The 17982-nt window shown below is 42.8% G+C and overlaps 1 protein-coding gene across 1 annotated transcript in view; it reads left to right on the forward strand.

The window, feature by feature from the left end:
- Positions 1-5627: 5627 nt before the first annotated feature.
- The window catches only part of fam120c (family with sequence similarity 120 member C), a 31918-nt gene continuing 19563 nt past the window's right edge, over positions 5628-17982 (forward strand). The window contains exons 1-10 of the mRNA XM_076276853.1: positions 5628-7039; positions 7701-7947; positions 8270-8352; positions 8650-8778; positions 9330-9432; positions 9962-10035; positions 10342-10628; positions 11231-11477; positions 16087-16258; positions 16694-16943. Coding sequence (XP_076132968.1) covers positions 6521-7039; positions 7701-7947; positions 8270-8352; positions 8650-8778; positions 9330-9432; positions 9962-10035; positions 10342-10628; positions 11231-11477; positions 16087-16258; positions 16694-16943 — 2111 coding nt within the window. The 5' untranslated portion in view covers positions 5628-6520. The remainder of the gene's footprint in view (positions 7040-7700; positions 7948-8269; positions 8353-8649; positions 8779-9329; positions 9433-9961; positions 10036-10341; positions 10629-11230; positions 11478-16086; positions 16259-16693; positions 16944-17982) is intronic.

Raw genomic sequence — 17982 nt, forward strand, 5'->3', positions numbered from 1 at the left:
CTTGACTACGTGTTCGATGGAGTGGGCGGTGCGACTGATCGCAAATCAGCCAAACAAACTTCTTCCTGAATGGCCAGGCGCCCCATTGCATGCCACAAATACACCCGTTGGCTGTATCAGGATCAGTGGTCAAATCAGGATAAGCCGCTGTAGACACTTGTCTGTAGCGACATCTATCGTAGCGAAGTTAAACGTCATGCCTATCATGGTCATATGGCCAGAGAATGTCTAATAAGGGGAGAACTGCCACTCTCGGAAAACTTCCGGTTTCTAAACTGTTCTGAACTGGTTGCAGTTCCTTCTGTGGTTCCACATGAGGGCGCTCGTCCACGAGTGCAGAATGCATGGAGGTCTATGGAGCTGTACCCCTTAAAATCCACTTTTCTCGGGATATAATTTTTTTCCAAGTAATTTGAATATTGTTTTCGAAAGGGGAGGCAAAGAAAATACACTTGGTTGAGTATTATATTTTTTAACGTCACTTAATTGTTCTAAAAAGCCTTTCAAACGTGTCAATGACGTCATTCATTAGCACAATGCTAGCGTGTTATGGGCAACAACGACCCAACCTGTAAGAAATCAAAAGGACATAAGTACTCGTTCATTCAACTTTTGACCTATAACCCATGTTGAAGTTATACAAACTACAATCAAATCTGAGATTTGTCAACGACAATCAGGTGAAAGAGGCAAATTTAGCCGTCTAGCTCCATTGACTCCCATTCATTCTGCACTCATGGCGATCGCCCCCAGTGGAACTCTGGTGGAACTGCAACCAAAATTCGGTACAATGGGACTTAATACGGAGTGGCAAGGCTCTCCGTAGACGGGCTCTGATATGGCTGAGGCAGCTTCAAAGTAATTTTGGGTGGTCCAATCAGTAGTCAGGGGGCCTATGTGGTTTCTGTGGGTTTGAAATGTTCATTTTTGGAGAGTGGTTGGACTGTCCTTAGAGTTCATTGAACATGGAGAAAAACGATGTCTCCATTTTTTTTTACCTGTTTCAACCCTATCTTTTTGAAATTGTATATTACACTATAATTAACACCATACATTTCGCCTAAATCACTGGCTATGTTGAATAAAGTTCACAAAACAGTTATTTTCAACAGTATTGTCAGTATTATGATTGTATGTCAAACAATTAGAGATAAGATCAACAACCAATTAGTTTCACCAAACACACATACTCCATGGCTGAAAGATAGCAAAAACATAACAGATGAGACCTCGAACAACATTTAATTCATTTACATATACACAACATATTAGATCTCACCTCCACAATTTCCTCATCAAAATCTACAACTAGTCTACTAGACCCTATTCCTACTCACCTTCTTAAGACTACTCTCCCCTTCCTGGATAATGTTTTGCTCTAGATTATAAATAATTCAATGCTATCAGGGCATGTAGGCCTACCGCAGTCGTTTAAGACATCTGTTAAGCCCTCCCTAGCCTTGTATCAATACTGGTCCATAGACCATGACATACTACTTAGGCTTCAAAATTTGATAGGCATCAAAGACTCAGCACTTGCTTGGTTTAGATCACACCTTCCTAACCATCAACAATTTGTACAGGTCCATAAACCATCTACCCAGATTATGGTAACATGTGCCTCAAGGCTCAGTACTAGCAGATGATACACAACTATACCTCTCCATAAAACCTGATGAATTAACCCCGTTAGCCAAACTTGACACATGTACTGTATAAGAGACATAAAGACATGGATGACGAATAATTTCCTGCTTTTGAACTCAGATAAAACAGAAGTCCTATCCACATCACAGGCTAGTGATCTTCCACTGACCTCATCCACAAGTGTTAAAAACCTAGGATTTATAATTGACCAGGACCTAGCACTAAATAATCACATAAAACAAATCACCAAAACTTCATTTTACCATTTAAGGAACATTGCAAAGATTAGGAAGTCCTTATCCTTAGCAGATACCGAGAAATTAATCCATGCTTTTGTCACCAGAATGGACTATTGCAATGCTATTAGGCTGGCTATATTAATACCTGTCTAGAGCTTACAGTTTATACAAAATGCAGCTGCTCACACACACAAAAAAAATATGAACATATTTCCCCCATCCTAGCATCTTTACACTGGCTACCTGTTAAAAGTCATTGACTTCAAAATATTACTTATATCTCTTGGTTGGTTGCCTGCATTGAAAGAGGACACCTCATGAAGACACTCTTGTGTCTGCTTCTGACAGAAGAAGCACTTATCTATGCTGGCAGCAGCTGCTGCTGAACAAGTACAAAGTCCCTAGATGGACTTGATGCAGTTGCAGGTGTTGGTGCAGGTTCAGAAGATGGTCTACCACGTCTTTTCTGAAGACACTGAGTCCTGCCTGCTTCACATGATTTCTAGTAGCGAATCTTAGCACTCTGCAGATTGTAATTGTTGGTTGATCTGTGATCACCATCTCCATACTCTCTCATGGACAAAAACAAGAAATTTGCCATATGTCTCTAGTGATGAGTCATTCACAAGTCCACACATATCTGCCACTGGATACATAGCCCAAAATCTGTTTCTTTTAGAATATGTGTGCCATTTCTCCTCCATCTACCCATGTCCTTGATTGCTTAGCCTTTCTGCCCACCCCCCACTCCACCCCCATCCCCAACACACACACAAAAAACACACACACTTACATCATCACTGTCATCACCTCACATACATACAGCACACTGCTTGCTACAGTAAGCCTCCTCTACATACTTGCTGCACACTGCCCCCCCCCCCCCCTCCCTACATACACAGCACATTGTCTTCAGGATCTTCTCCAACACACATCCTCTACATACTTACAGCACACTGCCCCCACCTACCCACACACACACTACACACACACACACACACAGTCACTGCTCCACTCCCCTCCCGCCCACAAACACATCTTCACTGTCATCACTCACATACATCATACATACAGTACTCTGCTTGCAATAGTAAGTCCCTTCACCATACTTGCAGTACACTGCCCCCCCCCCCTACATACACAGCACATTGTCTCATGAGGAAGCTTCTCCAACAAACATATTGCACACTGCCCTCTCCCCACATACACAGCACACTATCCCATCTCCCCTGTCATCCCCCCAACACACACACCAAGACCCCTGGCAGTTGGGTTAGCCCCTTGAGCCGTGGATCTGCCCAAGGTTTCTTCCTTGGTAAGGGAGTTTTTCCTTGGCCCTGTTGCTCTTGGGTGCTCCTTGTTGGTGACCCCCCCTCCCCCCAATCCCAATCCTCCCCCACCTATGCAGCCCTTGCCACTTAATCTACTAAACCCCTCTTCTACTGCACTTTTTACCCCCCCCCCCTCCCCCATTAATGCACAAATAGGCTGACACCAGACATGATTTCACTGCATTTCTTACTTCCAGTAACTATATGCATGTGACAATAAACTTCCTTGTATCCTTGTATCCTTGTACCTGACTAACAGAAAGACACACCTCAGAATATAACCTAACTAGACTGTGCCACCATGAACTATGAAAATGTGCTTGCTCAAATGTAGAAGGCTAGAAGGTCACTAATATCACCAACCATGAAGAACAGAGCACTATGTGCTTCAGGTTATTCGATATTCTAAATTCTATAACTGACAGCCATCAACAGCCAACTGCTAGTGTCTCTTTTTCTCTTACTCTCTCTAACACACACACACACACACACACACACACACACACACACACACACACACACACAGACACTCACCTGTCTGTTTGTATCTCATCTATCCGTTTGTACACTTACATAGGCTACGGAAGGCCTTACAGACTTCAGCTGGTACTAGCTATGTAAAAGTCTATTAAACTTGATTTAACAGAGATCTCTGCACTTTGCGCTCTGAACGGGTGTAGACAAGAACTGTCAGAGCAGGCCTACACTCAAGCCCACTAATAGGCATGAATTAATAGTATTGATATTGTAGTATTATTTTTTTAAGCGGACAATTTAGAGAATTTTAGGCACAATTTCTTGTTAAAGAGATCAATCATCAGCCTAAAAATGTTTTGTAATGTTGTATTGTTTATGTGGTCCACTTTTGCACACTATCTTGTAGAATATATTTGCTTTTTGGCACCAAACACTATGCTATAATACCAGCAATGTGAGGTTTATGGACAAAACACCAAATTTGACCTTTTCCGAATTTGACCTTTGATTTGGGTCCTTCAAAACTTGAGACATGTTTTTTTTTTACTCTTAAGAACCCCTAGAACAAAGATATAATACTCTCCAAAAATTAACATGCGAATCCCACAAGCCCCCAAATTAGACACATAGGCCCCCCTACTACAGGGTAACTGATCGGAATATAGCCTAGTGCAAAAATGGGAAATTAAAATGACAACTCCTGTCATATTTGATGAGGACTGCGTTGAGATTTCTGATATTTACTTTTCCTCACTAAAATCAATTATAGATATATGAATCAATAAATACAGGGAAAAGTAGCTGGTAAAGGAGTTACTGTTCCTTCAAAAAGAGTAGGCCTATAGGGACAGAAAAATAGTTGAGTTTCACACTCTAGATGGACGGATGAAATGGATGAGATTGTTAACTGATAGGCCTATGTGGTTAAAAAAATCTCCAGAACAGATGCATCTTGTATCCTTTTCCCTCTTCATCTCCCACTATTTTCAATTGAATAATTTGATATGACAATCGTAGGGCCTATGTCTGTCTGTCATACTGCATGGATAGTAAGCTATGAGCTATAAGGCATGTTGCATTGTTGAACCAGAGAGGAGGTAGTGTGTTGTTATTAATATTACTATGTTACAATGCCTTTATTGGTTAGACATTATTTTCCTTTTCATCACTTTTGAAAAAAACACCTGTTGCAGGATATGATATTCCCCTTTAATCACAAGTTGTGCATGAATGACAATGCCTTGAATAAAACATGTTACATGACTGCACTGCACTACAGCTTGTAATTGTAGGTTGACCTACGGTCAAGGCCTACACTCTCAATACTGAATGAGTGTGCTGTAGCACCCAAGGAGGATGGGTCACTGTTGTGTGTTTTGTGAGGCAATTAAATAACTTGAATATCATATGAATCATGATTAACAGTTGACATGTTCAGATAAGGTGGGATTTATTTTTAACAAGTCAGTTACTAAGGCTTGCTAACTGTTGTGCTCTGGTTGCCTACTGTACATCTGACAGATCATTGACTGTCTGCCACTGCCATGAAAAGGCTAGCCTGAAGGAAATTATTTATTTTCATCTTATACAATAATACTCATGACACTGACTCTTTTGTTACTACTGGGATAATTTTTTTTAGATTGTTATCTATATGTCTATTGTTATCTATATCTATATGTTAGAAATCAGTGTTTTGTACATGTCTTGGATAGTTAGAAATCAGTGTTTTGTATGTCTTGGATTTAAGTGTTTCGATCAAGCTGTAACTTTGGCTATCTTGGTAATTGAAGTCTTCCATTAGACCATTTATATATTTCCAAATGAAAAATAGGGGAAATAATAAATACAACTCCCAGCTACCAGGTCCTCACCCCGCCCACTCTCCTCCTCCTGATACCTCCTCCCACTTTTAGTTAGTCCGCGAGGAAGTCGCAAGATGGCCGACGTCGCTTGAAAGTATGTTCCTCTCCTCAACATGAAGTCGTGAGTGAGAAAGAGAGCGAGGGAGACAAAGTTGGGGTTTTATTTTTATTTTATTTTAGTTATTTTACTTTATTTTTTTCTAATCACCCATCTCATTCCGCATCGTGTCTGCCCCCAATTTGTCTTTTCTAGCGAGCTAGTTGACGCGTCAATCACGCCGGGACCTTAGCTAGCTAACCAGCTAAGTTAGCGAGCTAGTTTGTTACTAGCTGAAGGCATTTAACTAACGTTAACGTTGGCTAGTCAGCCTTCAGCATAATTGTGTGGATAATCAAATGGTTGCATGGTTTTCTTTAAGGTCAAATTACCATTGTGGTGTGAACGACTTCGCTATGTTTGGGAACAAATGCGTAGAAATTGCTCCGCAAATGTGTAGCCAGTTTGCTAGCAAGTGGGATTATATTTGTGGTGTTTGAGACATTGCCGATATCATAATTGTTACTTAGCTAGCTTGCGCGCCGTTACTAGTTATTGTAACATTGTTGTGCAAGTTTGTATTTGTTCAGCTAGCAACACTGTAATTGGTCGAAAAAGTTAATCTGGTAGTTGTGCTATAGTCATTCTGGCAGCCCACCAAAATATACCGAAAGGAATGAACACACCGTTGCACTCTTACGACCAAATTTGAAAAATTGCTACAGTTATTCTGCTGTAGTTGGCAAGGTACTGGTCAACGTGTAACTGGCTGTCAAGTTTTATGACATAGTTTGCAAACTGTAAACATATTCTTCATTTAAAGAAGACAAGCATTACTACGTCGGTTACTACATCTTCAACTTCACATTGCACGATCCCACATTTGATCGTTTGAACAGGAATAAAGTAACGTTTAACATTGCAATGGGAATTCAAGGTTTCCAGGAGTATCTCGAGAAGCGTTGCCCGGGCGCTGCTGTTCCCGTAGACCTCCTTAAACTCGCCCGAACAGCAGCCCGGCAACCCCCTCACCACCACCACCACCACCACCATCATCCCCATCACCCAAGCTCTCTGCCTCCACCACCTCCGCCAGCTCGAATTCTGGTGGATGCCGACTCTGGCCTGCAACGTCTGTACGGCGGCTATCAGACAGATTGGGTATGTGGAGGCGAGTGGAACGCGATGCTCGGTTATCTGGCGGCTCTCTCGCAGGCCTGTTTGTATCAGGGAGGCCTGGAGCTAGTAGTGATTTTCAACGGCACACTCGGAAAAGATCGCTGGCCGGAGTGGGCGCGGCGGTCGCAGGGGCAGCGGCAGACTGCGCAGCTCATTGTCAACCACGTCGGCAGCAAGGCCACGCCGCCTCCGCGGGCCTGGTTCCTGCCCCCGGCTTGCCTTAGCCACTGTGTCCGCCTCGCCATGTTCCGCTTCCGTGTGCGGGTAAGTCAAATATGGCCTTCATGCTTCACGACAGTTTACTCAAGACATGTGTAATGTTTATGTATGTATTTAAAACGAATTTTATATATATAGTTATGTAGTTATATATAGATATAACTGTTTACAGTGGATAATACCCCCCTTTGCATATTAGCTATTTTCATATTGCGTTTTCTGGTATTTTTTAGCGTAATGTTTCATGTGAATAAGTGCATGTGATGTGTTTAGTTGTTGTACCGTATGGTGGTATATTTCGACTGTGTGATGTTCCAGGAGTTTTTAAATCAGTAATCTTTGCTCAGGTCACTGGTTTCTCATCTTAGTTAGCAAGTGCCCCAGTAGTTATGTCATTTAAGATTTTCAAAAGATGGATCTGCTGCAGCTGTTGGATTGTTAGCATTCTGTTTACTTTGAACCCCATCCTCCCAATAGCCTATAATAATACTTGCCTGTATTGCAATCCAAACTGATGTACGGTATTTAATTTTTTTATGGACAGATTGGTCTGCTTCTGCTTGCAGCTTGGTTTGTCCACTTAAATACAGAAGCCAGAAGTGGTGTTTTTTTTTGATAGTTTTCACTCTGCAAGTGCCTCCCACTGCACGTGCACATCATGTTTCTTTTCATTTTATATTCACACTCCCTCTCTCCTTGTCTCTAGGTGGTTCAGACTTTGGAGGACCACCATCAGGAGGTGCTGTCCCTGTACAGGGACTATGGTTTCCACGGCCTGATCGCGCAGGACTCAGAGTTTGCTCTATGCAATGTCCCAGCCTACTTCAGCTCACACGCTCTCAAGCTCTCCTGGAATGGCAAGAACCTGACCACTCACCAGTACCTACTCTCTGAAGCCGCCCGGCAGCTTGGCCTCAAGACTCAGCACCTGCCAATGTTTGCTGCTCTGCTTGGTATGCATGTTTATATTCATACAATATGTAAAAAAATGCATTTATACACTGCATGTAATGTGCATTATATTACATGTTTAGGTATGCTTTTACATACAGTTAGTGCCTTTTTTTAACCTAACGACACTTACAAAGGTAGATGAGGGCCAAAAACATTGAGGTCAGATTGCTATGGGGAAAGAAAGTCCTAGCTGGAGTTTAGGTATGTTAATGAACAGGTGGTTAATGAGTAGGCATATTACATTGGTGGTTGTTGGTTGTGCAGGTTGCCCAATGTTTGAGTTAATGTGGTTTTTAATGTGGTTGCTTTGTTTTGTTTCAGGTAACCACATTTTGCCAGATGAGGACTTGGCTGCCTTTCATTGGAGTCTTTTGGGCCCAGAACACCCTCTTGCCTCTCTCAAGGTGCTTTCCTGTTTCCCTCACACATACCCTGTCAAGGTCTCATTTGTTGTGGCTATGTTTCGCTAGCCATTCTACCTAATGTTGCTCCAGATACATGCTGTTGACTTCTCTGATTGGTCTGTCTGGTTGACTTTTTCATTTTCAGTGCCATGTTCTGGTGGTTATAGGATATATTTATTTGAAAGTCTTAATTGTTTATTTATTTATTTACTTACTTATTTATTCATTCATTCATTCTCTCTCTCTTGTGTGTCTCTAACAAAGTTTCTCTCTTTCTAATTTTCTGTGCTTCCTCAGGTGAGGGCCCACCAGTTGGTGCTCCCTCCTTGTGAAGTCGTCATTAAGGCTGTGTCTGAGTATGTAGCGTCCATCAAAGACCTTGGGAATCTGGATGCTGTGGCCAGGGATGTGTTCAAGCAGTCCCAGGTACCCCTTTCCCCTCTCCTCCTGCCAACCAAGCTTCCCAACACTTTCATTAGAGTACAGTGTTTCCCATACATTGACTTATTTGTGGCGGCCCACCACAATATTAACATTGACCACCACACAATGATTTCCCTGGTTGTACTAAATTGTGCTTAAATCTGGTTAGAATCATAACCGCGCTGCACTAATTTGTTAAAAACTGTTGCATTCAAATTAATTCTGCAGACCTACCACCACAAATAGAATTCAATTCTGCGGGAAACACTGGAGTATACTGAGTGATTGTGGTTCACAGAACATGACACCCACATACTTGACAGTCCAAATGAATCACTATTAGAAGTGAGGTTAATGCCAAGTATGTTTCCATGTGCAAATAATCTGACTTGCTATTGTGGTGCACTAGTGCTTGCTAGTGTGGTGGAAGCAGATAAAGCCATTTTACCACTAAAGAGACATAAAGCATACACTATGAAAATCTGAACATAAATGTGTATTACATGAAGGTGGACTGTGACTGAAAGCAGTATCTCCTGTTTCCTTCTCTCTAGTCTCGAATGGAGGATAAAATAGAGCGCTTTAAGAAGGCAGTGGAGTACTTTTCAATGGCCAGTAAACCCAGACCTCCTTCTATGGGACCCTCTCCTTATCCCTGTGAGTATTTTGTACTCTCTTTGCATGCTGATTTACTAGTATTGTGTCTGCAAGAAGATTGATTGTTGAAGGGAAGAAATTTATTTTCTTTTTTCTTAGTTGTAGCTGGATTTTCAGTTGGTTTCTGGTAGATATAGCATATGCTCTCACAGTAAGTGAAAGTAGTTCTGTTGCTCACATACAAGATTGCCCTCTGGCAGTTTGACCCACCCTTCTTAGCTGTCTAAGTTGTACTGCAAATAGACTGGTAAACAGACACTTTAGGAACTAGATTTTGAAACTTTCATGGAGGAGTTTGCATGTTCTGTTACTGATGGTCAGGGTCTCTGCTTCTTTATCTCTTTCTCTCCCTTTCTCTCTCTCTCTTTCTCTCTCTCTTTCTCTCTCTCTGTTTCTCTTTCTCACTCTTCTTTTCTCTTGCTTTCTCCCCCTCTCTCCCTTTCCCTCTCTGCTCCCACCCCACCCTCCCACTCACTGCCATCTGTTTCCGACTGATGGCTCGTCCCTGCTGGCCTTGTGACGCCCCTAGTCCCAGGCTTCGGACCTGGTCAGTTTGGTGGACCTCCAGGCCCAATGGGGAACATGCCGCCTGGAAAAGCCCCGGTAAGTCTCTTCTCGAGTGTGCTGCTCTACTCGTTCCAAAGCCTCCTTAATTTATAGGTTTTTTTAGGTGTTCCTATTCAATGTTATTAATACATTTGAGTGGTTTAACCTGGAAATGTATTTTAAGGTAATTTATGTTGTTCCTTGATTGGTTGTAGTCAATATCTTAGTCATGCTCATTTATTATTTATTTATTTATTTAAATTACTTGTGATTATATAGTATGTAGTCAGGTCTTTTGGAATAGTTTTGTTATTATGGTGACTGCAGATGTTCTTACTTCAGCTTGTGTTGTGTCTGTCCTAGTTTGGCCCACCTCAGATGTCGGGTGTAAAGGTGCCTTATCCCGGGGCGCCCTACGGACCTGGTTCTGGTCCCGGACCTGCCCTGCTATTCCCGAACCCGCCTCCCCCTCTACAAGACTGTAACGATTCTCTAGTTGGGAAAATGGGCTTTTCTGATTGGTCGGCTCCTTATGATTCCACTCAAGGTGGCAGCAGACTGCCGAATCACCACACAGCTGCTCCCTCGGGCACCTCCCCCTCCCCTTCGTCCTCCTCAGATGGGGAGGAGCAAAATGACACCAGCACAAAGTGAGTCGTTTGCCAGGACTGCCAGTACTTTGAGATTTCAGCACTCTAGTGATGGATGATCTATCGCTGTGGTTCTTAATCCCACACCAACAACCCCCCCAACACACACACACAGACACACTCACTCACTGTATGATTTCCATCTTTCCTTGCTCTCCATGCCCGACTGAGCTCATCAGTGGCCCTTGATTAGCTGAGCACACCTGATTTAGCCAATCAGGATCTGTATAAATACAGTGGCTGGTGAAGAGCCGCAGAGCACAGGAGTTCTGCACCAGGTGGCCAGGAGATTCGTGGGTCCATACCCCTGGAGTGGCAATGAGATTTGTGTGATGCTTGAGTCATTTTCTCAGTCCTGCTCATCATTTCTCTCTTTTCAATTCAAATTGTGCTCTTGTGAGAATTTTGGATTTCCAGGGTATGGGAAAAGCATAATTACTCAGAAAAGCTTTAGACAGGTGGGATCAGAGCAAAGGTAAATGACTCAGGAACAAGGCTGATGACCACTGATTCAGTAAACTTGGTAGTATTTCTATAGAACTGTTGCCAGGCTGGTCCATTCTTGAATTAACAGGTGTGTCCCTCTTGTCTCCCTCCTCCAGCCATTTAGCGGACAAAGGCTCCAGGTGGGAGGACTCCTCTGGCCGTGGGGGCGGAGCTTCAGGTGACGGTCCCCACGGCAACGGGAGCGGGCCTTCGATCCCCTCGCTGCTCTCCATGGCGACGCGCAGTCACATGGACATCACCACGCCACCCCTGCCACAGGTCAGCGCGGAGGTGCTGAGGGTGGCGGAGCACAGACACCGGAGGGGCCTCATGTACCCACAGATCTACCACATCCTCACCAAGGTAACCACCACCGCCACCACCACACAAATTAACATTTAGCTGACGCTTTATCCAAAGATCCTTGCAACAATCAAGGTACAGTTAGGTACACACTAGGATATTGTTAGGGGCAGCCGTGGCCTACTGGTTAGCACTTCGGACCTGTAACCGTAGGGTTGCTGGTTCGAACCCCGACCAGTAGGCACGGCTGAAGTGCCCTTGAGCATGGCACCTAACCCCTCACTGCTCCCTGAGCGCCGCTGACTCACTGCGCCGGGATTAGTGTGTGCTTCACCTCACTGTGTGTACACTGTGTGCTGTGTGTGTTTTACTAATTCACCGATTGGGATAAATGCAGAGACCAAATTTCCCTCACGGGATCAAAAGAGTATATATACTTATACTTATACAATAAGTACTACTCGAGTAGAACAGAATAACAGTTCAAGCACATTGTCTGATAGTCTGACTACACACACACACACACTGAGCACAGCTGAATGACCAGCTGCCGTTCATTTTGCATGAAGGTTGGGGATTTGCAGTGTAGACAGCCTTTCGATCATTGGCAGTGTTGGGTTGGGTTGGGGTGGTGACTGTGTGGGATGGGTGTGGAGAAGCGCTTCATTTTTGATGCACGTTGAAAAAATTTTGAGAGCCCACCAACCATACACTCTGTAGAGACGCCATTCATTTTCAATGAGGATATGTGATTAATAGTGACTAGAGGCTGGTGTACTCTGACAGTTGTCAAGTGGGTGGTGCTGGAAACAAAAAGAAAGAATTGTACTTTGTGTGAATGGCAAGTGATCCAATGTAGAAGCACCCAAAGGGAAGCATCTGCCAATGGGAATGAGGACAGTTCAGTGTTGCACCCCTGGAGTCCTGCCTACTTGATTTGTGATGTTACCAGGGTAACCAGCAGTGAACTTCAGCCAGAGACGCCTACTATAGACCAACAGGCAATGTTTTAATATTGCCTCTCTGCACATACAGTTTAGAGCATTAGAGGCTGGGAGTGCCTGCTGTATTGGGATGTGACTCAGGGCCATATGGCAGAAAATGGCCTACTTGTTGGCAAGCAATGGGTGATTCATAACTTGTATTAACTTTACCTGGCAGTGGGTCAAAAACCTTGACATGGCAGAACATTCCATTGTCTTATTGCAGCCCTCTGTTTGGCTCGTTCCTTTTCCCCGCATTCTCTTTTTGCTCTCCTGTATTAGAATTTGGCCGCAACTAGCAAGTCAAGTGCTGGTGTTATCTACTGAAGCTAAACCCTCCTGAGACCTGGCAATTCATTTTTGTTTTCTGTGGGGGAAGTGAGTCTTAAGAACTTTTAAGTCAAGCGCCATTTGCACATCAAGAGAACAACTTGGGCTTTCTAGTCATGTCACAATTATGTGGGTGGGGTTAGCAGAGTACACAAACTCTCTTTTCAATATTGTGGATATAGTATTTTGTATGTGAGTTGCTAAAGCTTTCTGCATCTTCCGTGTCTGCGAAGCTCAACACCAAAACGGTAGTCGGACTGGCAAACTCCATAGACTGACGTTTTGAAATATCAATGTTATTTGTTTGGACTTTCTTGCTTAGATTTTGTAAAAGTTATCAAGAAATAGACACGGTTTATTTAAATAACACAGTTATTGTCGGAGGTGTGGACTCAATTCACGATTTTGATGACTTCCACTTGACAAAATTAGAAATGACTTGAAACTCGACTTGGACTTCCATGCTCAGGGCTTAAAATTCATTTTTCAAAATGGAGGGGAATTTCCTCCTTAGGTTATTCATGTAGGGGGGATTTACACAAGTGGGTGGGTGGGTGGTGGGGGGTGGGGGGGGGGGGATTCGATTCTGATACCAAGTCAAGAATTGCGATTTCGATACTTCTTCGATACTTTTTACAAAATGTGTTTGATTTTGGGGCCCCCACCACCTTGACGTCATCAGTAATATTGAATATACTGTAGTGGGATCATTCACAACAGTGGCCATCCTAGATTCTGCTTGACTGAAAATGATGGCTTATGTGATATGTTTATATTTCATATATTTTTTCATTCATAATGTACAGTATTTTACTAGTAATTACTAGTAGCTAAACATATTTAGTAATTTGAATGCTTCATATTGATGTTTAAACTATTACACTTAGGCATATCTTTAATGTGGTGTGTAGGTCTAATTGAGTGCACATTGGTGATGAGTAGGTGTAATTGAGTGCCTGTCACTTTAAGAGATACGTGAGAGTAATTAGACTCCCTTCAGCCTGATGGTTTTAGGCTAGTCGCTAGTGAGTAAAAGTTGTGCATAGTGCATAAAGATATGTGGATGCAATTCATTATGTTTTCTATGTCATTAGATAAAATAAATGTTCAAAAAACTAACAAGTCGAAGACAATCTTCCTGGGATCAAGTGCTGACTTGACCTGAGCTAGCAGGATTCCCGCTAGTCAAACGTAATCGATGACGTCGACGCAAAATATGAGCATCGATTCGTCAAGCATAACGTGTGCTGCTAAATATTTTTAATTTTACACCTTCAGTGTTTTCCATACGTTGACTAATCTGTGGCTGGGCACCACGAAATCAAAACCGGCCACCACACATTGATGTTCTATGTTGTAGGCCTGCTATTTAAATTAAAGATAAGATAAAATAATTTCAATGAGCTGCACTTTTTACTCACACAGCCTTTCCTCGCCCCGCCCGCTCTCTCTCGTAACGAGCCCGCTGCTCCTCCTCTGCATGCGCATTTAACAAAATATTCACGATTGTTGAAGGATTGTTGTTGCCACATAGAAGCACTGCATAGAACACAGTGGGCTAAATTGCTATTAAATCCGCTTAGCATCGTGACCATGCTGCGCAAATTTGTTCAAAACCGCTGCATTAAAGTTAAAGTAAACTCTGCTAAGGTCTTATCACAACATAGTACATTGAGGAGACTAAACGAAGTTAAGTTACAGTATGCAATCAAGCAGTAGCCCTATCTCAAAGCTAACGTTAGAATACTGTTTGGATGTCAAGTTTAGCATGCTTACTTGCAGCTGCTTGTATTACTCATGCAGGGCTCATTTTATTGACTCTGTTTGCAAAATCCTGATGGAAATGGAAAAGTGTTTTCCAAGACTCAAAAGTGCTTGTCCAAAGGAGAAGTACGAACTGTTATTTGAACTAACTACGTTATGAATTGCATCCACACATCAGCAGCCTTTTAACTGTGTTAATGTTAATTGCAAGGATTTCCACACGAACGTCTTAAAATGACAGGCACTCAATTAGACATACACTAGCCTACTGAACTTTATTGAATGCTACCTCTGACTAAGAATGCACTTGTAGTTACTTGCACTTCAGTCTTTTACTTGCACTTGCACTTCAGTCTTTTATTTTGGAATCTTAAGAGCAATAAACATATATTCCAATGTTAAAAAATTCATGTTTTTTCATTCAGATATGTAAATATATGTAATAATAAATAAACATGTATAAGTTGCTATTAGTGAATTAATGGGGAGATAATCGATAATCGAAATCGAATCAGACTGAAAAAATGAATCGTTAGATTAATCGATGCATCGAAAAAAGAATCGCTAGATTAATCGTTTAAAAAATAATCGTTTATCCCAGCCCTAATGGGCACGATTCGATACAAGAAAAGATACATTATTTAACATTAAGGAAATCCCTTCATCAAACGTAAGGCTATACTCTACAGACTATCGTTGCTGTTTAGTGTTTAATTTCGCGCTGGATTTTGAAAAACAAAAGAGTAAAAACTGTAAAACAAACGACCGAGTGGGAGTTGTCACATGCTTAAGTTGCAGTAGATGTATGGGTAATGAGGTCATTTGACATCTTTGGGCAATGAATGTAGCCAAACACGAACTGCATTACCCACAATTCCGTGCCACGTATAGTTTCAAAACCGGACGTGGGATGAACCGAACGCGCTCCTTGGAACGTAAATGAGAGTCTGAGCGAGCAGAAAAGGTTGTGAACCGATTCGTAACAAGTAAATCGATATAACGACCGGTTCATTTCAGTTTTATTCCGATACGGGGCTTCACGTATCGATGTAGCCGTATCTTACACGTTAAAAACGGATACCGATGTGTATCGGTTAATCTTTACACCCCTAATACATACCCTTCTCTGCGAGCAGAAACTTAGTCAGTGGACCCACCATTAGCCTAGCTTAGCATAGTTCATTAAAGTGGTCAGAACCAACTAGCCTATAGCTCCAAAAAGTGACAAAAGAACTCCAACATTTTCCAACATTAACACTGTAAGTGATGTATGATAAAAGTCCAAATAGTCCAAGCATCTGGCACTGCAGTAACTCTGGCCTGTACAGTGAAAACAAGCAAGACAGTTCAAGGCTGTTTTGCCTTTTCTGTTTTACATTTGTTTTATTGCTTGATTGATTTGTTTTTTTCTTTAGTTTTTTTCTTATTACATTTGTCATTCCAACCCTTACCAATCTGCTCTGGTTTGTGTCTCCCCCCTTTTTCTCCTGTCTTTCCATCTCTTCCCTACTACTTCTCCCTCCCTCTCCTTCCTCCTCCTCTTTTTCTCCCTCTCTCTGTCTCTCTCTCTCTCTCCTACCTCTCTCTCTCAGGGGGAGATGAAGATGCCGGTGTGCATTGAGGATGAGTGCAACCCCGACCTGCCCCCCGCCTCGCTGCTGTTCCGTTCGGCGCGGCAGTACGCCTATGGGGTTCTCTTTAGTCTGGCTGAGACCCAGCGGCGGGCTGAGAGGCTGGCCATGCGCAAACGTGCCCCAGTGGAAGGTGAGGGCTGGGCAGGGGAAGCAGTGGTGGGGGGGTCTGGATTGGAGCAATGTTTGGGGAGAGAATGGAGACGTGGTTGCTTGGTGAATGCTCGATTGGTTGGTTGATCGAATGTTTGTTCATTTCAGTATTCATGTATTGAGTCAGTTATTGATAATTTTACATTTTTAGCAGAAGTAAAATGGACTTGGGGCAGTAATTTTCTTTATTGATTGTTGCTGAGCAGGAGATTGTATAAAGGGCTGCCATAAGCTGAGAACAGGTGGAGGACAGTGGACCACATCACGGGAGAGGGTCTGGACTGTGGGCATTATAGAATAAATGTGACTCAACGATCAGTTATAATCTTGCATTTTCTAGTTGAAAAGAGAGTTTGCATGTAAATTGTTAATGGTTAATCTCTCCCTTCCTCCTTCCTCTCCCCTGGTTTCACAGTGCCCCCGGTGATTGTGAAGGAGTGGTGCGCCAGCAAAGCCAAGTCGGCCTTGACCCCGGAACTGGTCCCTGCGCTGTGCTTCCGGGAGTGGACCTGCCCCAACCTGCGGCGCCTGTGGCTGGGCCGGGCCTCGGAGGACCGGAGCCGACGCACACGCGCCTTCCTGGCCTGCATGCGCTCTGACTGCCCCGCCCTGCTCAACCCAGCCCTCGTGCCCTCGCACCTGCTGCTCATGTGCTGCGTGCTCAGGTGAGCTTACCTCGCTTTGCTTTGAGTAAACCCCCTCCCCCAAGCCGTATGCTGTTGCCTGACGTGATTGGGCAACTCTCTTCTAGACTAAATGTTTTTGTAAGTGGAGACTTTCATTCAAGTTCTCATTTAGTCTAGGTACTAAGCTTAAACCATGCACTGGAAATTTGCCCTCAGCCTCTTCCTCATAAGACTAACTTATGTTTCTAAGTCAAATCTTGTAGCTAGACAAGCACTACGATGTCGCCTGACGGCCAACTCAACAAAATTGTAACTTTGTGGCAAGGCGAAGGCGACTGCAAGGACTGTGAGTGGGCAACTCTCTCCTGTTGTGTAGTAGCATCATGGTTTTACGCTGACAGCTTTGCAAGTTACCTCATTTTTGGTTACTATGACAGGGTTTTCTGATTGTATTTTGTCTATTTTCAGTATCCTTTTAAAATCTTAACTTTGCTGGCAGTACTTTGTGGGCAATTGTGGAAAGTTTAGCTTGCTACCATAACTGGCTGGCAGACACCACATTCAACATCGAATGTAGTTTTTGGGGTTACAGTAACAAGTAGGGCTGGATATCACCATTGTTTACTGAATCAATTTGATTCCTATTCACAAGGCTTTGATTCAATTTCCAATTTGGTACGATTTAATATTGATACAGTAAGGAAGATTTCAGATAGGCTGCATTGCCAATTTTTTGTTTGAATATGAAAATAATTCCAGAGAATGTTGTAACACAGGGCCCCCTCAGCATTAATGGAGATATAAATGTGTACATAAGGATTTTATACAAAGCAGTAGTCAACATTCATTTTTATTTATGACAAGTAGTGTAAGGGAAGGGAGCAAACACCACAAAAACATACTGCACTCTTTTATTGTCGCAATTAATATGCAGTCAACAAGTGTGTATCAGTCACATGACCAAAAGAAAAAAAAGATTCCACATTATAATAATGATAAAGTAGACATTCTGAAATTGATAGGCGTGTAGAACTTTAATGCGCCAGTAAGAAGAGCTCTCAGTTAACCTTTTCTTCTA

Source organism: Alosa pseudoharengus, unplaced genomic scaffold (assembly GCF_046254945.1).
Source record: "Alosa pseudoharengus isolate Yale_2024_CS ecotype anadromous, Long Island Sound unplaced genomic scaffold, YU_APseudo_1.1 YU_APseudo_1.1_scf_9, whole genome shotgun sequence".
Lineage (NCBI taxonomy): Eukaryota > Metazoa > Chordata > Actinopteri > Clupeiformes > Clupeidae > Alosa > Alosa pseudoharengus.